Source organism: Aulonocara sp. 'chitande type north' Nkhata Bay, linkage group LG16, assembly GCF_057382095.1.
Source record: "Aulonocara sp. 'chitande type north' Nkhata Bay isolate Kocher_YH1m ecotype deep benthic linkage group LG16, A_spYH_male_GT1.1, whole genome shotgun sequence".
NCBI classification, from domain to species: Eukaryota; Metazoa; Chordata; class Actinopteri; order Cichliformes; family Cichlidae; genus Aulonocara; species Aulonocara sp. 'chitande type north' Nkhata Bay.
In genome coordinates, this window is record NC_141359.1 from 7,282,130 (window position 1) to 7,304,860 (window position 22,731).

The window sequence follows — 22,731 nt, forward strand, 5'->3', positions numbered from 1 at the left end:
CTAACATTTTAAAATAGGAAATCGGGATCACGAACTCAACTTCCAAAAAAAAAAAAAAAAAAAAAGCATTTCAGTCATGCCGTAGTAGTCAAGCCGAGCAGCATCGTGGCGCTCTGTGTTTACTTCTGTCCCATTAGCTTGTGCCGGCCAGTGCCCCGTCACTTCCAAACACTGCAGGATTGATGAGGGCCATGGCGCTAAAACCTTTCCGTAGTCATTAGTTTATTTCAGGGGATCTGAAGAGATATGCTATGGAAACACAATCACACAAGGAACCACACGGGGCCCTCAAAGCTGTGTTTGTGGCCCTGTGCAGTGGTTCTCGGACACTATGAGAGGTTTGCACAGGAATCTTTGGCCCATGTCTGTTAAGGTTCTCAGTCATCCAGGTCATTGTAGTCAAAGGAGCTTGGAAAGAAAAGCCATCTATGTCCACTGTGAGCGACCATCTTTGAACAGAGGCGATGGTTTACGACCCCAACTCTCTGCCATCTATAATCCAGTTTTGAGATCCCTCCCCAGACGCCTTAACGCCCACTCACATCCTGGGCCATCTGACCTCAGGAATTCGCATGATAAGGTGGGGCCAGGTTTCACAATGAACACACCCGAAACTCTGGCTGATTGGGACCCACACCCAGTTTCACACCTTGGCTCAGGCAATTAGAGGATCACCAGGGGGTCCTTTTGTCCCTCTGTGGGGGGTCACTCCCACTAGGTTTATATCTGGGACTCTCCACCATTTGACCTTAGAACTGAAGAAGCTTCTCGGATGAGAGGTGAAACGTCTTCAAGCAACTTAAAGAAGTCCAGAATCTTTGGCCCACTTAATTTCCTCTTTATAGCGTTGCCTTGAGTATATTGAGTTGCCGGTTCATTTGTTTATGCACAATCCTCTTAAGAGCCCAACACAGCATTTAAGTCAGGTAAAGATCTAACTAAGGACTTTGACTGGACCACTGGGACTCTTCAATTTGTATTTTTTTAAATTTTTTTATTTCTGAGATTCTGTTGAAGATTTGCGTCTGTGCTTTGGATTATTGTCTTGTTGTAGGACCCAGTTTGGCCAAGCTTTAACTGTCAGACAGATGGCCTCACATTTGACTCTAGACCAGCGGTCCCCAACCTTTTTTGTGCCACCGACCGGTTTATGCCCGACAATAATTTTACGGACCGGCCTTTAATTAAGGTGTCGCGGATAAATACAACAAAATACAACTAGTACCGGTACCGAAAAAAGAAGATTTATTAATAACACACGTGAAAAGACCCAGGAAAACAGAGTTAACGATAAAAACGATAACAAAATAACGCTGAAAACCGATAAAAACCCTGAAAACCATACATTTCACACCTGAGCCTCAACTACTTACCAAACGACTCACGGACCGGTACCGGTCTGAGGCCCGGGGGTTGGGGACCGCTGCTCTAGACTACGTTGGTATACAGAGGTATTCATGGTGGAATCCATGACTGCAAGGTGCCCAGGTCCTGTGGCTTCAAAACAAGCCCAAATCATCACCCCTTCACCACAGTACTTGACAGTTGGTATGAGTTGTTTGTGCTCATATGCTGTGTTTGATTTTCACTAAATGTGGTGCTGTGCATTATGAGCAAACATCTCCACTTTGCTTTCATCTCTTCAGATGCAAGTTTGCGATCCAAAGCAAAGCTTTCCGAGAGCAGCTCTCTTCTGGCAACCCTTCCAAACAGTCTTTTTTTTAAATTGTTGGTCATGTCTGCCCCTCCCTTCTTGCTCTGCCAGAAGTTTCTTCCTATTAAAAGGGTTTTTTTTCCTTACCACTGTCACCATGTACTTGCTCATGGGGGGGATCTGATTGTTGGGTTTTGCTGTATTGTTATAGGGTCTGTGGTTTACTAACATAAAGTGACTTCCGACTGCTGTTATGATTTGGCACAGTATATTAATAAAACTGAATAGAATTAATTTTATTAATTCTGAGATGTAGCTTGCTTTTGTATTTTCTCTGAGCGTTGCCTGATCTTACCCTGGGGTGAATTTGTTAGGACGTCCACTCCTGAGAAGATTGTGGGATTGAACACACTTGAATGCTCCAGACCGGCAAACTGCCAAAACTACTTTTATAGAGATCATCACACTTTCTGATGATCAGTTAATGAAATGCATTTGATTAGCACCACTTGGCTGCTACGTATTCTTTTGATAATAATACATTTTATTTATAGGCGCCTTTCAGACCCTCAAGGTCACCTTACAGTAACACGTAAACAATACCATAAAAAACATAAGAAAAATGTGTATATATAACAAACATGGTAGATAAAATTTAGACATAAACAGTCATAAAAGTATAAAGTATGCAAGCAGTAAGGGTGTGCTTACTTTTTCCACAGGACTGCATGTGGACATGACAGTGTGTTCTTTTTCCAATGTCTGTACACGATTAGGAAAACTAATGGTATTGTTTGCTCTTAAAATATGTTAATCATTGAAATAAACTCAAAATGGCAGAACACGTATAGATTTGATGTTCCAGTCACTATTTCATGATTCCTTGTGAAGAAGAAGAAACTCACAGGGGTAAAATGCAGACTACAGGTGAAAGCTTATGCTTATCTTTGGTTACACAGATAATTTTCCTTCATTGTATCAAGTAACATAGAATCTCTGTATCCTAATGCCTGGCATTATCGTATCAACATATCGATAGTACGCTTGTCTGAGAAGTGCTTTAATTCCCGTCTGTACATACAACATTGTGATGTCCTTCCTGACTTCAGTGGGGATGTCATGGAGTTACGTGCAGGTTGCTGTTCTTGCGTTAGTAACTCAGGAGGCTGTGTGATGGACAAAAATGTAAAGCTTCACGTAAGTTGTATCAGCACTTCCCTGACACTTTGTCAACATAAAAAGACATCCAGAGGTTTAAAAGATAAGCTTGTTTTTGCCTCGAGATGCTGCTTTGTTTGCTCCATGTTGTAATTTGTTGGTTTGTCCACTACTTACACATAGGAACATACTCGTTTGCACAACTTCTTCCTACATCTGTACACAGACCTACTCAGGTCAGACCCACCTTCAGTACACAATAATAATCACTGAGGGATAACAGAATTTAATAAAAGGTGTGTCAGTCGGAGTGGAAATAGCCCAGAGGATATCGAAATAAAATATAGAATTAGATCCTATCAGGTCTTGCACAAATACTGTCAGTTGTTGGCATGTGTGTACATATGTGTACATGAATTGGTGTGTGCTCTTGCTAATCTAAAACATATTAGTTCTCAAGTCTTTTTATCAAGATCAGCACACACTTTGAGGGTGTGTTCATCCGCACATGGACGACACAATCAGAGTGTGTGTGTGTGTGTGTGTGTGTGTGTGTGTGTGTGTGTGTGTGTGTGTGTGTGTGTGTGTGTGTGTGTGAGAGAGAGAGTTTCTATGAATGCTGATGTGGTAACCATTGGTAATGTTCCAAACAGAGCAGTTTATCAGTGGTGCCTATCACCATGAGGCGTCTACTTCACCCATGCACTCAACCTTATGTTTTAATGACACTCAGCACAGCTTTAGACATGATTTAAGGTGGTGCCATCCTTCTTAGAGGTCTGAGAGGAGGCCTCATAGCACACTCGTGTGTTTTTCCTGATTCGTGAGGACATTTGTTGGCATAATCCCTCTGTAGCCCCCCACAGTAACCTTGAACATTGCAGCTAAATGTCTTATGTTCTCACTAAACACAACCTAATTCTAATCTTAAAGATTTCACATTTCCTCATCCAGCAACTTTAAACTAAAACAAACCAAAATAAATTGTTGGACCCCACACACACACACACACACACACACACACACACACACACACACACACACACACACACACACACACACACACACACACACACCACACCTCTGCCGTCTGTTTCGTCAAACACTACTGAAGGAAATGAGAAAGCTTTTGCCTCTAGATTAATATTATTACTTTGTTTAGCAATCACTGCACTGAATGGCTGGTGGTTAAACATTAAATGTGCTCATAATGGGCCCACAGAGCTTGATCATTCTGTTCTTATTTATACACTTAGATGACTGAGTGTATTGCAGTAAAACTCCCTCGCATGGTTTTATTAGAAGCCAGTTTAAGATTTAACTTGAATTCAGTTTGTGTGCAGTAATGCTAGTAATTGTTGCCATGACATAAACAATAGTTGGTTAATGTCATGGCAGTGGCTTTTTTATGATGCTGCAGGATTCTAAGTGTCTCCAGTGCAAAGCATACTGTGTGTTTTATTCATGCATCTTATAATTCATCAAAATGCTACATGACTAATATTAAATACTTTGAAGGGTCAGCAGTATAATCGCCGGTACCCCGTCTCAGTTTTGTATATTGTAGCATGTAAGTATCATAAATCTCTCATGCACGGTGTAAACAACATCAGGCTCTACCTTGCTGTGGGATGATCTTTGTGAGATTCATCACAAAGCAAACATTTTTTAAATCCAGATTTTCTCTTTTTTCCGTGGTCAAAAGAGAAGAGTTGGAGTATCAGCATCACTGTTTAAACCTGATAAACTGTTTGTATAGAAAGTGACGGACAAATGGTTTTTTGTTGTTGTTCTTTCAACAGGATTTTCCCCCGGGAATACCTCCTACAGCACATCCACCTGTACTCCCTGGCTGACCTGCAGCAGGTACATGCACACATCCAGAGCTACATGCACACAGAATAGGATGCATAAACTGTGACTCTGTGTGACAGCATTGCTCTTTGACTTGGATCAGTCCTGTTTCTGTGTCAAGTATCTCTAATAATAATCAAAAAAAGCTACCACTCATGTGCCATCTGTGGAAATGCACGCAGCTCTCCTGCTTGCCGATAGATTCTGCTGCTGCAGATATATGATAAACTCAGAATGTGTTCTTGAAGCTGGAAGCTACAAAATCATTTCAGCACCCATTAATATTTTGTTAAAACTCTGGATTGTGTTCAATAGTGGTATATTTGACTAAACCACAATGTTTGTAATAGACTTAAAATTGAGTAGAAGAAAGCATACAGTCCATCAACAGGCCACCTAAAATGTCAGCGCTGAACTGAGCTGCTTGCCACGTTTTTAAATTATGTATTTTCGTGTTTGAATACAAATTGAAGGTTTAACGTAGAATAAGGCATAAAGCATAGATTATAGGCTTGAATAAACTTAAATAAACAAGTAAAGCAGCATTTGGTTTGTCAGTGTCTGTTAGAGAAACAGATTATGATGCTAAAAATGACATTTTCAGTCTGTGTCAATCGTAATATGGTGACCAGTGTTTGAAAAAACTATTTTTTTATGCTTCATTCATTGTTTCATTAGTCATTGGAAGGTATGTTCCTTTATTATCAAGAGCACACAAACATTTGCAAATTTTAATGTCATAGCAGATAGAAGCTGTGAAAAGGAGCTCATTTAGCGATCAAGTCTGCACATGTTCACCGCTCATACGACTCTGCTCAGAGATGGGTTTCATTCATTACCAAAGTCATACACTGAATTCCCAACGCAGGAGCTATTTACTAAAGCAGCAAATATGTATTAATCCACTACTAAAAATAGACCTCAGCAAGAGTCGATGAACTGCAGCTGAGAGCAGCAAACAGGGACGTGACTAACACATTGGTGTTTTCCTCTTTTCGTCTGATTTGCCAAAAGGTTGTGTTGCGTTTAAGTAAACACAACCTTTCCTTTGTTTCTTTGGCGAGTGTCCGTGTCATAACAGTGATAAGAAAGGGTGATATCCTCCAGCAGCCTCATTTGGAGACTTTAAGTATCCAGATTGAGAAAACAATGGTCTGGCATCTTATCCTCATGACTCTGCATTATTACTCTGCAGTAACAAAGAGACTTTGGCATTTTAGTGAATCACCAGATTTTCTCATTAAATTACAAACGCTTATATCTGTGAATGAGTTTAAAAGTCGTCATGTCTTTTTGAAATTATCAATGAGGAGATTTTAAAGAGATTTGCATAGATTCTTATTTTTTTCTTTATTGCGGCCTTTTTTAGCACAGAGTTGCCGGACTGAGTTGGGGGGGTCAGAGGAAAGCGACCACAAATGACTGAAAAGTTCTTTTGTTTGTCATTATGTTCATTATGTTGTACCCTGCCCCATTTTTTTTCTTTCATCCTGCTCTACTCAGAGCTTGGCCACAGACTCTCACGGTGAAAGAGATTGGAGCCCCCCCTCCGCCTCCACCTCCATCTCCACCACCTCCTCCTCCACTCCCACACTCTGTGTCTCTCTGCTTCACTAATTGGTCACATTCAGAATCAACAGGCAGAAAAACAAAGCGTGACATCCTTCCATTCTTCTAAACATCGCCTTGGCCTCACACACGCTCAGCACACATGTGTTGAGTGTGTGTGTGTGTGTCTGTGTGTCTTTTTCCTGCTTAAACTCTGATTTTCTGTCATAAACTCTAAACTGGGGATTTTGAATTAATTTCAACAATGTGTGTCTTTGGGAGAGAGTGCACTGCTCCCTCTCCCCCTCTCTCACCCTTCCTCCCACAGATTCTTGAGCACTCTGCCTCTTAATTGGTTTTCCATATTAACAAGCTTGTTTCTTTTGATTCGCCTCCTGAATAAAATGACACTCTTAATCAACGTGGCTTTTTTTGTTCCACCCCAGAGGTCAGTGAAGGCTCAACTCCCCTGGCTAAAGCCCGGGACACACCAGTCTTTTTTTTTTTTTAAACCTCCCAACAAATAGCCTCCACCCATATCCCCTATTAGAGGCCCATTGGTTTTGTAGAAGCCATATGTGTTTGTCTAAGGATGCTCTGCACCATCCCTCTGCTTGCTTTAAGGATGGTTTCTAGGAAAGAAAAATGCTTGTGTGTACGCAGACAGCAGGCTTCCCACAGTGACACCCTGGCATTCCCTGTATGCCAGGCATGCCTCTCCACTCACACTTGTCCAGGCACACAGAGGCCTCTTGAGGAAGTGCTATATGTTCTCCGGAAGATTTCTCCTCATGCCTTTAATTGTAAGGGGAGCTTTAACCTCAAATATTCAAGCAATCCACATAATAAGAGCTATTTTTGTTAAGAGATTGCACAATGCTAATACTGGTCGCTATACAGTTTCTTAGACTATATGTGACGATTTATGATGTCTGTGGAGGTTTTTGAGTGGCAATGCCATGGGGCAGGTTGATAAAATGTATGTAATTAAAACACAGCTGCTATCTAGCTGTTCCTTGTGAGATTAAAATGTCAATCAAAGCCTATTTCATAGAGACCTGCAGTTGTATTAATCCCTTGTCATGGTAAATCTGGCTTTTGTTGTCCCAAACACTCCTAATAAAAAAGGTTAGCGGTAATTTAGAAACTGTGATCCATTACAATTTCTACAAATGTAGATTTTTAAAGGCTTCTGTTGTCTCTGTTGCGATTTCCCTTTAACAATCATCACTTATGGTGTGCATACGTTTGAAGATGCAGTATGTAAAACTGTTGGTTTTTAAGCCATGATTGATTGCCATGATGTTTGTTACTTCATTAGACGTCTGTGTGTTGTGTAGCAGAAATATAACCTGTAGCTAATGCTGGCCTGCACATCAACATTGGGGAAGTCTTTGTATTTATTTTTTTCGTATAGTCCATGGTTACTGTCAGTCATGTCAAGTAAGGGGGTGTCTGTCTCGGTGCGAGTGGCACTCTAGAGCCACACTAGAGTAAAATTAGGACAGCAACCTCCTTGCAACTAGAATTGGTAGCTGCCACATGATCACAACTATCAATGCAATCACGGGGGGGACAGACCGACAGCAAGTAGCTGAGGGTGCTGCCTGCTCAACCAACTGGTTGCCCAGATTGCAAGGCAGTTCACAGTTAGGAGGCAACCTGTCACAAACAATAATGGTCTTGCTTGGCTGACTGCAGTCACGCTTAGTTTTAGATTTGTGAGTAATTGTCATCTAGCTTATAAACGCAGACAGATTGAGTGCAACATGTTGGCAATCTGTGTGAGTCTGCACTCATGAGGTCTCTTTGGAGCAATGAGGTCCAATCTCACTTGGTTGTCCACTGTTTGTATTGTGGTCATATTCCTATTTAAAAGCAAAGTTGTGAAGCACCTGTGCCATTTTGCAGTTAAATGGCTGTCCCGCACCAACTACCTGACTATTGCTGGAGGAATTTCTGAATTTCTGTTTCAGTTCTATGAATTTGTAGCTGGATTCTTAATCTAAGTAATTCATATGAATCACAAACAGATTGAGACATTCAGTCACAAACTGGTTGCAGACTCATTCTGTCTTATTGTTGCCTTGATGCACCAAAGTTGCTTTCAAGACAGCAGATGATTGTGAGGGATCACAGATCTTGTTTTTGTCTTCGAAGCTGTCAAAGGCAGCAAGATCAGTCTAGTGCCTCTCATGACGTCAAGGGCTCGAGGCTTTGTCCCCGCAGCAAGCCAAGGTGTGTTTCCTACGAGCAAATCAAGTAGCTTGGTTAATTTTTAATCCTTTAAGAGGCTAAATCATCTTTTTTCTACTATCGCTGTGTGCCTTAGTAGAAAATAAATAGAATGATGTCACTAAAGAGTAAAGTATTCTATTGTGCCATTAAGGTTGGATTTTTAAACTAAAAAGAAATAAAAGCATCAGAGAAACACGTTTCTTACATCTGCTCAGCCAGAAGATTACTTGGAAGTCTGGGGATTTTAGGGGAATCTCCTGAGAAGACAGACTCTACCATCCATACACTGACATCCAACATACGTCAGGTTTTCTGTGTGTGTGACACAGAGAGAGGAGAGAGGGTGCTATCCAAACAGATCTCACTCTGGTCTTTCCAGCCATGTAATCCCAGCTGGCTTTCTAGTGTCTCAATGGAGGTGTGTGTGTGTGTGTGTGTGTGTGTGTGTGTGTGTGTGTGTGTGTGTGTGTGTGTGTGTGTGTGTGTGTGTGTGTGTGTGTGTGTGTGTGTGTGTGTGTGTGTGTGTGTGTGTGAGGGCGAGTGAGAGAGGAGGGCAGGCGAACGGCTGTTTAACAGCAGTTTTAGGGGATTAGGAGGTTTTGGAGCACAAAGACTCTGCATGGAGCAGAGAAAGAGGTTCAACTGGAGGGGGAGGAGTTTAAGAGGAGGGATGGAGGGAGAGGAGGTGAAAAGTGTGTGTGTTTTCTGGGAGGGTTTTTTGGAGGGAATGAGGGTTAAATAGGTGAATACTTCTACAGCATTGCTCTGTATGCTGAAATGAATTCTGATAGTGCTTCATGTTGTTTTTTTTGTTAACTATAATCATGAGGACCTTTGCACATTCACTGGTGTAGACGTTCATGGTGACTGGCTTGCTGGGGGATGGACTAGCAGCTTGTGAGCTGCCATTCAGTCTCATTGTTCTAGTTGGCAGTTCAAGCTATTAATGTCACTTACCTTAAGTATGAATTATGCTCAAATTCCAATTTTTAGACAGCACTTTTAACTGAATGGTTCCAGGTTTATTTATTGAAACTAAACTCAGGAACTAGTTTCTTTTGTAAGGAGGTGAAAAGGGAAACTAGAGAATTTTGATTTGAAGATAACTGAATGTACTGTACTTTATGTTCTTTTTAATAATCCCAATAATTTCCCAGTTTGTTTTGCTCTGCAGTATATTTTTTGTATATTGAGACAGAAGTTGGTCGGTCCCTAAGCGACCATTAAAGACAGCTCTACTGGTTCACCCACACACTCTGGACGGTCGTCAATATTTGGCTTCATTGTTGTTCTGCCCAAGTTGGAAGTTCTAGTCTAAATAATTACCCCACAGTGACCTTGCTGGTCTCAGGGCTTCCGGTATAACTAATAGAAGTGTCGCTGTATATTTCTGGAAGGCTTTGACAGCAGGGACCTAAATGTGATTAAAGTCACTGAGAAACCAGTTTGCTGTAATTCATTTGAAACAGTAATCGTTTTAAATGAAGAAACTATGGGCAAGAAATAGAAATGGATTTCCTTGTTTTCTTTACGTTGCCTTTATATTCTTCTTCTTGCATATTTATTTCTCACTCTACATCCATCCATCTTTCTGTGCCTTCCTCTTTTCCCATCATCCCCCAAGAGAACCAGCCAGTCACCAGAGCTGTGCTGCCAGTCGTTTGATTCTGCCCAGTGCAATTATAGTGGGCCTTAATTACTGAGCTTGTCAGCCTCCATCAGGAGAGCCATTTGTCATGTGGACTGGGCTGGACCGGACTGAGCAGGCCTACTTAGGTTTGGTGTGGGGGGAGAGGGACACACAAATCTGTGTGCCACTCTCGGTACCTGTCCGCTCGTCTGTCCGTCTGGAAACATTTTTATTTTCTGACTGTTGTTACGTTCTCCCTAACATTAACTTAGGCTGCATTTTGGTTCCACCGTTTTGGTACTCTTAACATTTTTTAAAAATCATGTCGATATCGTCATAATGTAAAGTGTATTTAAATTAGTTATTAATTTTCCTAATGTTTACATTTTTTTTTTTACTTGGATGTAATATTCTTTGACTCCTCTCGTGCTGCTTAGCTTAAATTCTTTCTTTCCCTTTTCCACATCTAAAGTTCTCCCCGTTGAGTCTACTGGTCACAAAAAATTATATCACCAGTCTCGTACTTGTTTTTCTAAGATGGCTTCAAAAAGCCGAGCACCTGCATATAACCCACATTTTGTTCTCTTTCCCATGGACTGTATTTAAACGATGGACAAAGCCACAGTGAACTCACCCACAGGTTTTGTAAGCTACAATTTTCAAGCCTCACAATTAGCATTTCTGTGTTTTTTAAAACCAGATGTGAACATATTTGGATGGTAGAGCTGGGTGGTTATCAGCTGGTGGAAACAAAATGGAGACTTCTTGCACTACTTCAGCTACTTCTGGTGTGGCAGAGATGAACAAGGGTCTAAATAGGCTGAAGCTCCACAAATAATAGTGTATTATTTGATCAACATGATTTTTGGTGGGTTTTTTGTTTTGTCTTGTTTTTTTTTAAGTACCATGTTGATCAAGTAAAACTGTTTTTCATACCAGAAGTGTTGCTGGAGCTTCAAACCCTTTAGAGCTTTGTAATCATATATTGTTCTTTAATACAGTCAAACATTCAACAAGAGAAAAAGGCATGCATAAAGATGTTTATTTCTGCTCTAAAGTTTTGAAGTTTTCTTCAACTGGTCATAACTTGAAGTGGCCAGTAAAGTTTTTGGTGGCATTTTTCAGGCCTGGAGGTTACCTCTCGACCTTTTTTTAAGATGGTAAAATTACTAGAATGAATCCTGTTGTTAGTTAAATATTGGTCCAAGGCATCAGGCTCGATTTCATCCAAAGACTAATCATTTTGTATTTTCTTTATGTTTGTAAAGGTACCCTATAGGTTTTTAAATCCATTCAACTTAATGAAAGTGTAGCAGTCTTTGCTTTGGTCCTGTGACTCAGTGCAGAGGGAATCACTGTACCTCAGTGTGCTGGGTTTCCTCTGTGTAAGTGTGGTTTCTTCCTCCTCTCTACGTCTCTCATCCTCTCGTCCTCATCGTCTAACAAACAGCATGAAGGAGGTTATAATTGGCAGGTCCAGAGCTCTGCCAGGTGGAACCACTTGTATCTGAATACAGGCTCTCGCCCTCTCTCAAGATCTCTCTTGTATATTGAATCTGCTACTCTTTCTCTTACTTTCTACTCTGTTTTTTTCGATTAAATTTCTCCCTCTGTCTTACATATCCTGGGTTATTAAGCTTATAGCACTGTCTGCACTGTTAACAAGGTACAGCAAAGCTTGAAGCCATGTTGAATTGTTATATCTGTTAAGAGTCTGTACACCCTTTCTGTGCAGTCTCTCATCGTCTATTCACGACTCCACAACTCGAGCCCCCCACTGCTAAGCCCCCCATCCCTCAGTTCTTTAAGGAACTTGCCAAGCGTTGCCATCAAAAGTTGTTCACCTCATACACTGTTTGCCTTACTTCCTTTAGTTTCCTGTCTTGTTTTGCTGCCTTTTCACCAAGCATTCAACTTTGTTTTGGTCCTTTTTGAATGTGGCGTCGCATTAGTTTCCTCATTTGTCATTTTCCTCCATTCCCCCATATTACTTTCAGACATGTCTTTGCCCCAGATCAACTGCACTTTCTAAAACTCAGCTGAATTTGCTAAACAATCTTGGGGGAAGCCAACACATCCTTGCCCCAAGATGATCTTGAAACATTTGAAGGGACCATTTTAAGAAAGTACTGCTAGGTACATACGCACATGGCGGCGACGCAGAATGAGAAGAGCAAAAGCGGATCGTTGAATGAAACAGATGAACCAGAACTGGTTTGTAAAAATGCTGCAACTTCAGTGGTGTGGAACTGGTTTAGCTTTTGTCCCTCAGATACACAACAAAGCACTATTTTTGGTAGCGCATGCTAGCGGGCCGTCGTTATTACCGTGTTGTTTGGAAAATACGGCACACTTAAAATCAATCCTTTGATTTTTCTGAAAGTCGACAGAGCCCCTTATAATCCCGTGTGCCTTATGTATGAATTCTGGTTGTGTTTACTGACCTTGAAACGATTTTATGTGCACGGCGCTCGAAAATCTGTCAAATGTTTCAGTACGACTTTGCTAAGCTACGAACCCGCACCGCTTGATGGAGCATTTAGGGCTATTGTAGGCAGGAGCCTCGCGGAGTGATACGTACTGTGCTTCAACATAATATTACCGTATTGTGTGTATATAACCTCTTTTTAAGTTTTGTGGATATTATACATGGTTATGCTGAGGATATGTCGGCCAGTTTCCACTGGAAATGCCTTTTGGTTAAACTGTCAGCAAGTAATTTGCATTTGCACTGTTAAATTTTTATATAACTTTAATGCACATAAAAAACAGCTGCTTGTTTAAGTGAAAATACATTGATGTTTTGGTTTTTTGCACTAATAAAGTTGAGGAGTTGTAAAGTGTTTTGTCTTACGATTATATCGTCAGTTATATCGTTATCGCAAATTTTCAAATGTATATCGTGATAAATATTTTTGGTCATATCGCCCTGCTCTACTATTGTCTCTACTGCATGTGATTAGGAGACTGAAACAGTGTCTGGTCAACATAGCTGATCCTTTGCCTCTGGTTTAATAACTAAAGAGTTCACTAGTATAAAACTGGTGTATTATACTGAAATCTGTGATTATTCATCTGCACGCATGATATTATGATGGGGGCCTGAGCCCCCTAAAGGTTAGATCATAGAAATGCCCCTGCCTTTCAGCAACCAAATCTGCATGAGCTACAGTGCTAGCTCCTGGCACATTAGCAGAGAAGTACAGCTGTTTGTCATCTGCATAGCAAGGATATGAAATGTCTTTGTCAGTCAGACATGTAAAGACACATATATTGGCAACCTTCAAACATTCCAGTAAAGAGGATGATGCTTCTCTGTTGGTAGACTGACTTAATAAAACTGCTATAATAATAATAATAATAATAATAAAGCCTTCAATGTCATGTTTTATTTCATAGGTGTCAAACTCTGGCCCGCGGGCCAAATTTGGCCCGCAGCCTAATTACATTTGGCTCGCGAAGCCATACCAAATTATTATTAGAGCTGGCCTACTGGTATTATACAGCTAATATATATATTGTTTAGTATTAAGCTTTGCTTGTTCCATATTCAGTTTTTCAGCAAAACGTGTTTGAGTCCATAAGAAAAGATTCATTCTTATATCTGGAGGAATAAATATTTTTCAATAAATATTAATGTTAGTCCGCGACTTTGTTCCAGTTTTGAATTTTGGCCCACTGTGTATTTGAGTTTGACACCCCTGTTTTATTTGATTACATTGTCCCTCTGTTCAGCACTTTGGCTGACACTTGATGTCTCTTAAATGTGCTATACAAATAAAGCTGACTTGACTTGATTGTCAAAATATTATAGTTTAAGCTGCTTATTATAAAATTGCTTTCTGAATTAGTTATATTAAGTTAAATGTTATCAAACACACTCATTAGGAATTTTGTTTAAACATTAAATGTATATGTTGAGCTATGATGCATGCTTTAGTACTTTTAATTTAGTTTTTACCTCGGTGCGTGTGACTAATACTTTATTGGCCACCCTAAAGATTTTCAACTTGTAAGAAAAAACTTAAAAAGGAAAAGATAAAAACAGACAAAGGAGGAGTTAGTGGGCTTAAAAAAGATAATGAAAGAAATCAGAAGAAGAAACATAGCAACTGTCACACTTATTGTTTCATTTCATGTATTTCTTATGTCTCCTGCTGCTCATCTTTTTTATCCCTCACACCCGTCCATGCTTTCTTATCATTCTCTAGGTGATTGATGGAAAACTCGCTCCTTTCCTGTCCAAGGTGATCAAGTTTGCCAGCTCACATGTTTTCAGCTGCAGCTTGTGTCGAGAGAAAGGCTTCATCTGTGAACTCTGCCAAAACGGGCAGGTCATCTATCCCTTCCAGGAGAACGCCACCCGGAGGTACACATCCTTCGATAACCTTTCTACAAGTTAAACATGACTGGTTTTACATTTGGAAGATCAGATGGAAGATCAGCGCACATAACTGATAGTTTCCAGATAAATGTATTTAAAGTTGACTCAGTGGAGTCAGGAGACTTTATTGACTCAGTAATTGTTTTGAATCCAGAAATTGATTAAAAACAGTTTGCATGGGAGAAAGCCGGGTGAGCTGACACTTTGCTATCTGGAAATGAGGTGCTAACGTGTACGTGAGTTTTTGAGCACCAAGACTGAGTCTGCTGTTTGTTACTAACACTGGTTGGCATGAGAGCTGTGTGTGTGTGTGTGTGTGTGTGTGTCTGTGTGTGTGTGTCTGTGTCTGTCTTGGGTGCAGGGATTGTCACGACAGTGTCCAGAACCTCGTCCCCATCACTGAAATTCAGAGTGACAGATATCACAGAGATAAGAGCTGATCAGGACCAATAGTTGAAAGACTGTGAGCTCTGGACGTACACACACCCTACTTGTTGAGCTGTGTTTTATGACTTGAGAAGTGTTAACTGATAACAGTCATATCTGCTGTCCTTACTGGAACAGAGCTGTAAAGATTTACTGAGCTGTTGACTTAGTTACACATACTCAGAAGATGCAGGAAATGAGCAATAACTGGGCGTTAATTGCCTATCCTACTTCATGGACAGTTCCAATCTATTGCTATCAGATTACAATGTAGTCTTTGTGGTTTTAACAGTGAATCATATTATGGAATATTGCAATATGCATTTCACTTAACAGTTTGGAAACTACATTTTATCAGTTTATAGTTATCGATTTATTTGGAGCTTAAAGTCATTGGGAAATCATCTAAAATGCCAAAGGAAACAGGAAAGAGCTTGTTGGCCTGGACACTTTGGTTAACCAGACACTCGTATTTCTTGACTCACCAGATCAGTGTAATCAGCAGGTAACTTAAGACCCATTATCAAATCTATATGCGCTTCTCAGTATCACTTATTAATCACTAGTAGTAAAAGTGTTAGACTTCTTTGGAAGTTTGGTTGTTTCCTTTCTAACCAAAATTTAGGTGGGAGCCCTGATGCCACTTTCACTGGTATAACAAACACTTGCGGCTGATTTGCTTAATTTTAAAAAGATTATTTTTAATTACAAAAATTCTGTTATAGTTTTGGACACTTAGTAAACTTGGTTAAAGTTTCAAATTCAGACTACCTTAAACACTCAATTTAAAAAAAATTTCAACTCCTAGCTCTGCATGATGTCATTGAGCACAAAAGCCACACCCACCTGCAGTTCAAACCTTCTGTTTTCAAGGGTTAGCAAATCAGAAGAAAGCTGGTTTCAAGGTAGGAGGAGCAGCTCAGGTGGCTTATTTAAGAAAGGGAATGAAATTGGATTGCACCAGTAATCTGAGTACAATAAATATATTTAGAAGTCAGATTCATGCAATGCTTTAGTAGATATAAATGATACATTCTCAAATATGTTTACTTAGCCTTACCCTGAACTGCCAAAGCATAAGGTCATGCCACATATATGCACCATAAAGACCTAATCTCATAATCTCACCACACAGTCACCATCCACTCCTTCCTCACATAATTCGCCACTCAGTCCTGCAGGGCCAAATGACGCCTGATGCATGGCAGTTGGTATGGAGTCTGAATCTGACTCTCTGATAGTGTCCTTGTACAGCTGGTGAAACTTGACCGATGTGTGTGTTTGTAGGTGTGACAGCTGCGGCGCCGTTTTCCACGCCGAGTGTCGACAGAAAGCACAGCCGTGTCCTCGCTGCGTTCGCCGGGAACTCCACCACAAGAGGCCATCGTCCTTCTGGTCACCTGATGACGACAGCCCAGGCTGTTTCCACGTGCCCTACCAAGACACCTGAGACAAATACCCGCAGGAGCCATAACAAACAGGGCACCGCCGCCCAGCCATCACCCTGGACAACAAGGGCCTGTTTCTCTGATTTGTGTGTGTCTGCAGGATGGACCTTGTGGGAGCAGTGACCAGGGAGTGGACTTGGAGCACTTTGTTGCAGCGTCAGGTTTGTGTTTTTGTGTGTGGACTTGCCAACGCACACGCCTGAGCCGAGCACCCTTTGGTTTGCTGTAAAGAGCAAGAAGAAAACCAACTGAAGAACTGCTGAGTCAGGCTCTACAGATCAAACTACTTGCATTTTGTAGTCCAGCACAAACCGATTATCCTCTGATTATCCTCTATCCCATCTCCTCCTCACTCCTCATTCCTACCTTTTACATTTTTCCAACTGCAGGAGTTAGACCTGCATAATCGAAGCTGATCAACTGGAGGAATTCAAGCTTAAAAACAATGTTGTGGATTGTAGCCACCTGCTCTCAAAGTCCAGCTTAAGTTTAACAATAAAATGAGTAGTCAGTAGGCAGAAAACTAGTATACAATCTCGGCAATGGATGTGTAAAAAAACATTAAATTTGCTGCTCTCTTTTGGGTGAAATAAGCAAATTTTGAAATCCCCCTCCTCCGAGACCATGCAATGTTTTTGTCTTTGTTTACAGACTAAAATAGAGAATAACTGAAAACAGATCTGTGTGTAATGGAAATGCGTCAACTCATGTTAAAGTGATAGAGCTCTCAAAACTTCAAACCCTTTTTTCACCATTTTTCCTTTCAGAGAGAAAGAGACATGTATTTATGTCAGCAGTCAAATATTAAAGGGTAAGGTATCAGTTTATTAATTTTATAATGGTAGTCAAAAGTGAAACACATTTTATAAGCTGTATTTTTTTTCCATGTTCTTATTGACCACTGATAAGAAAAAAAAAACATTTTAACAGAAGCTATTTGGTCTAAAACTCCACAGTCCTCAGTCTGCAATCAAGACTGAACCTGAGATCACTTTCAGAACATGCTAGAGTGAATGAAGTATACAAACGGTGTCCTTTGTAATAGGATTTAGAAAAGTGTGTTTTAATGACGAGTGCAGGACAGGAAGGCGTGATTCAAATAAGCTGTTTTTACATGAAAATAGTGCCAGGAGGAAAACTTCTCAAAACAGTCCTGCAGCACAATCAGCTGCTTTACCCACATAAGAGCAGATTTCCTATAATATTACTAAAATCACATCTTCTCTGAAAGCACAGGTGCGCTGACGCAGAGTGGCTCATAAAAATCATAAGACCAGATTTCACAATAGTGCCACAAATTGTTGTCGAGATGCTCAAAGTCCCTGAACAGAGTTACTGTAAGTGACAGATTATTTTTTCAGCGGGACTCAAATGTTCTCAGCTTGTCTCGTAATGACAGTATTAATTTACTAAATCAGCTAATATTTGTATTATTTATAATATTTTTACTGTAGTGTGTGATAACTCTGACAGCATTTGGAGCACGTGGATAAACCCAGCAGAGTGGATTCTGCTGCAGGGCTGTTTTAATGAGCAGTGATTTAGTTTGTTTTTTTTTAAACTGTGGCAACGTGTCTGCAGTGACATTTACAGTCTGACTAAATCCAAACTGACCACAGCTGCTGCTGTTCTGAAGAAACAAAAAAAATAATGTGTATGAAAGTATAAAAATCCTTCCCCTCTCTTCTACTTATAAGTTATTTAACGTGTGGATTTTCACTCACTCACTTGATCGCTGTTTCTTTAGTGCAGACTCTGTCAGTGTGTTTGGGCACGTTTTCTTCCCTCCATCTCTCTGACTGTAAAATAACAAAAGGGGCAATAATATAAACTGTAACTTAATTGTTTATTGTTGCCTTTTCCCCCTCCTGTGTCATTCTACTTCCTGTTGTGCTTTATTCATGCAGAATCTATCAAGCATGATAGCAGCTTTAGCGTTTTAGTATCTCTATGCAACCTAGATGGCCTTTATAATCCACAGCTCTGATGTGTAAAGGTCTGGGAACATGTTCTTTACAGCGCTGAACGAGCTGTGTTTACATCAAGTTTTAAGAATATAATAATGAAAGGAAATTAATCTAATTAATTTTCTGTCTTCTTTGCTGGTTTAAGAGTAAATAATTAAATCCTGCTATTTTTTTCTGGTTTGGTGTAGAGTGAAATGTTAGATACAGTAAGCTTTTATTTTTTCTACATAAAATATGAAACTGCTCCAATCAGTAAAAGATAGTAAAGTCTGCCTGTAGTGATCGATGAAAGCTGCACTCTCTTTGTTTTTAGGCACTGCTATAAAATCAGATTTCAAATATATTGCAAACCAGAAAATATTGGATTTCTCAACGTCTTAAGACTCAAGGACTGCAGCTTTAAAGTTCAATATGCCAAAATGTGTAATATGTTTTGTTTTTTGTCTTTTGTTTTTCTTCCTAACAAGCTGAAATCTCAGTGCAGACTTTTTCCCATCTGTCCTTTCTTAACCTCCTCTTCATCAGCTTGTTTGAGCCATAAAATTACATCAATGTTGAAATGTGACAAACTTCAGCTCTGGTTTGATTCAGGAATATGTGTTTTTGTGAGATCAGTGACAGTTCTACGTGTTTGTGAAGCACTCAGGATGCTGCGCGTTGAAACTAAATAGGTGTTTGAGCTGAAATTAAATCATTTTTATTTATTTTACTTATTTATTTTTGTTTGTTTTAATGGTCATAACTGAAGTCATGTCGGGTGATATTAAAAACAGTGTTTAAGTTGTCAATTGATCGTGCCTGCTGCATAAAAACCTTTTGTTTTTGTTTTGTTTAATGAAGTTTTTTATTATTATTATTACACTTTTTGACTGTGAACTCATGCTGTTTTTGTACTTTGGAGCCCAGCAGAGGTCAAAGATTATTTAACTGTTTATCACACAGATCAGAGTTTTGCAGGGAGAATAAATCACATGTAATCAAGTCCAAATCCAGCCCACCACACAAAGTTAGCTCATCTGTTTCCAGTTGCATAACGAGCATAATCAAACCTCATCCTCATCCTGGCCCCAACAAAGAGCTTCAACTCAGAGGATCAAAATATGTCGATTTAGGGATTATATTCCTGTTACAGATTGCCAGATTGTAGAGTTTGTTTGTTTGTTTGTTTGTTTTCAGACTATGGCTATTTTTACAAGTCTACACATCACCCACAAAATCTGATTTCATGCCACTAAAACATTTCACACTGCAAAAGGCAAAAGATTGAAAGCCTTTTTTTCTTTTAAATTCTATAAACTATCAACTGAATAAGCACACAAAGCACCAGTGATGCATAAATTATAGAAGTGAAAGGCGTTACAGGTTTTCTGTGTGTGGAAACAGGCAGCTTAGACAAAGTTATACACACAAAGTACAGACTCGATATTATGATTTTTGCACAATATGCAAAAAAAAATGTGGGGCGTTATCCCCAAAATATTAATTTCACAAGCAAAAGTGCAACAGTAGAAAAAGGACTCAAAGAAGAAAATGACTGAAGAAATGAGGCTACATCTAACTAACCAGTGTTTGTGTGTCTGTGTCAGCCACAATTTCATACAAGTATAATCGACTGAGCTGTGTGTGGGTAAAGTGGGTTGAAAAATTAGAACCTGTGTGAAGCAAGAGACATGCATTTACTTTTGGCCGACTTACTAAGTGAATTGGCTACAATTGTTTCAAAGACAATAAATATATTAGTAAAAGTTGAATTCAAACAATTACCTGTAAAAACTGGATACTAATTACCGTAGTACTTTATATTACCGTTGGTAACAATGTAGTAATAGTGGGGCAGTAAGAAACAAAAGCTAATAATGGCACAATTACAAGTTATTACCACTTAATTACAAAGTAATTATCTTGTATCAACGCTGATATTTATGATGTTACCGGTACTGTAATGCTATCATTAGCCTATATCTGTGAATCTGAGTGAAATATGGGTGGAATATGCATTTGTGTAGTTACTTGTTTAGACCTAATTATCAAACATTTCTATACTATGCACGCTATGAACTAAGATTGCAAACATAGTAAACATTATGCATGCTAAACATCAGTTATTGTCATCTTAAATAGCTCAGAGCACAAGTATAGCCTCGGGGTGATGCACGCTTCTCTATTTGTACAAGTGAAGTCATCTGAATAAATATATAAAACACAGCAAGAGGTGTGCAAACATCCTGAAGACATAAGCCAATATGCAAATTGACGCAAATGCAGACGAGGTCTTAAAAGACATGTTTGCATAAACAGTAACATTAGAATCTGTCCAGAAGTCATGCCTGTCCTCATCTGCCCCAAACAAAATGATAAAAGTGACATTAAAATCAATTAAGACCCAGATGTTTTTCTGTTTGTTGTTTCTGACATAATGCAGAATTAATTCTAGTATTGTAATATGATAATAGTATTCTAAAATATAAAACATCAACCAACATTACCTTATTTTGAGGTTACTACCAGTTTCTGCAAGTCAGTGTATAAAAATTTGAATACAGATATTCCTGTTTTGTTGCTAGCAGGTTATTATTTTTTTATCAACATATTACTATGATTAGCTTTTGGTTTTGCTCCATAGGCATATGGCCTGTTATTACCCATCTGCATAAATGTCAGTGTAATATTACTCAGCTCTTTATAGTTGTTGATACAAGATAATTATGTGTTATAATTATAATATAATTAATAAATAATTTTTATCTCCTCATTTCCAACTTGTTACCTCACTTTTACCATATTTTTACTGATCTATAATAGAAAGTACAACCATAACTATTTTTTAAAAGGTAAAAGGGACATTTAGTTCTGTTGCTCCAGTCTAATGATGCATTTTTAAAGAGCAGAAACCTAATTTATGGAAAGAAAACCCATATAGGACAAATACCTGCTGGGCCCAACAATTTGCCGCTATGTAGCTAAAGTTACTTGATTGTGTACTTTGAGAAATGTATTAAATTACTTGCTAATTTTATGCTGTTGTTTCACTGCAACCTGGAAGTGCAGGTCTATGTTTATTTGATTTTTAAATAATACTGCAATATTGCAACATCTGCAAATCTCTTATGTCTTTTGTCCCAGCTGCTTTTTTATTTCTTTACATGACTGCAGTGTTATCCTAGTAACCTCCAGCTCAAGCCTAAGTTGAAATTTTAAGGAAGTTTTGTTTTGTTTTTTTGGTACTTGACTTGAAATGTTGCTTATGTTTCAGGCACATGGGGATCATTGCAGTATGGTCTTAGAGAATAATATATTGTACAGTATTTAAGCACAGTAGCTGGACTGAAAATCTTTTGCACTTTTAAGTTTTTTTATTGTCCTTGTTTATCCTTGTTTTCACATCCAAATTCTGATGCAAATACAGGGAGTTGAACTTTTTTTTCTGTCTTATTTAATCAGCCCTTCCTGCTGTTGGATTTTGTTCAGGTTTGTCTGCTAGCCACTGATGCCAATAAAGACAAACTTCTCAACAGTGAAAGTGTTTTGAGTGCATGTTGAGAAATTGTTTGGGTTTCACTGCATTAAGGATTGCTAATATTTTGTGTACAGTACAGTGTAAAAATGTAAGAATGTACTACATCTCAGGCCCTCCAAGGTTTGGAGGCCTATCTCCCCCTACCACCACTTCCCCTGCCAGTGGCGGACCCCCTCAGACATCGGTGCGTTGGTGGTTCTTTGTGTCCGGGGATGGGCGTCCAGGTACACACCGGCTCACTCATTGGCGGCCGCTTATCGGGGCCTGGAGCCTGGGGCTCGCTCGGGCCACTTCGGAGGTGGGGTGCCCCCGGCCTCTCGGCCTGGGGCTCGGTCACTCAGGCGCAGCTGGCTGCCGGCGGAGCTCACGGGCGCGTCACTGCAACTCCCCCTGGCTTCTGCTCCGCGGCTGCTGAGTGAGCCCTCATCTGGGACTCTCCTCAGCTCTTTCCGGGACAGTGGCGCGGCTGCCCCTCTGTTGGTCTTCCTTGGTCTCTTGTGTTCTGGGGGCCTCTGGATGTCTGGAGTTTTGATCTCCTCCACACCTGCTTCACGCCCTGGAGGACGGGGCTGTGGCCCCCCCACACCCTCTAGCAGATCATTACATGAAGGAACCTTTTAAAAAAACAAAAAACAAGCGCGTCCATGCTCACAGGTGTACACACGGGTGATCACACCCACAAACTACACCCTTTTTGGCTCCTACCTCAAAGCACACTGTGTTCTGTTGATCTTATGTGCTGCACAATAATGTTTAACATTTAGTATTTACTGTCATATTCCCATATATCATTGTGATGTTGTTTATTCTATTACTCTTGTTCTCTTCTGCTTGCTTTCTTTTTTCTTTCTCAGCAGGTGATCCAGGTGATTGATATATGCATTTTTTTTTCTCTGCCCGTTCTGTT

General features: G+C 39.8%; 1 protein-coding gene across 2 annotated transcripts in view; it reads left to right on the top strand.

The window, feature by feature from the left end:
* The window catches only part of plekhm3 (pleckstrin homology domain containing M3), a 49,530-nt gene extending 27,703 nt beyond the window's left edge, over positions 1-21,827 (top strand). For both annotated transcript variants that reach the window (XM_086266806.1, XM_086266805.1), the window contains exons 6-8: positions 4,615-4,678; positions 14,294-14,451; positions 16,180-21,827. In XM_086266806.1, coding sequence (XP_086122932.1) covers positions 4,615-4,678; positions 14,294-14,451; positions 16,180-16,342 — 385 coding nt within the window. In that variant the 3' untranslated portion in view covers positions 16,343-21,827. The remainder of the gene's footprint in view (positions 1-4,614; positions 4,679-14,293; positions 14,452-16,179) is intronic.
* The last annotated feature ends 904 nt before the right edge of the window (positions 21,828-22,731 follow it).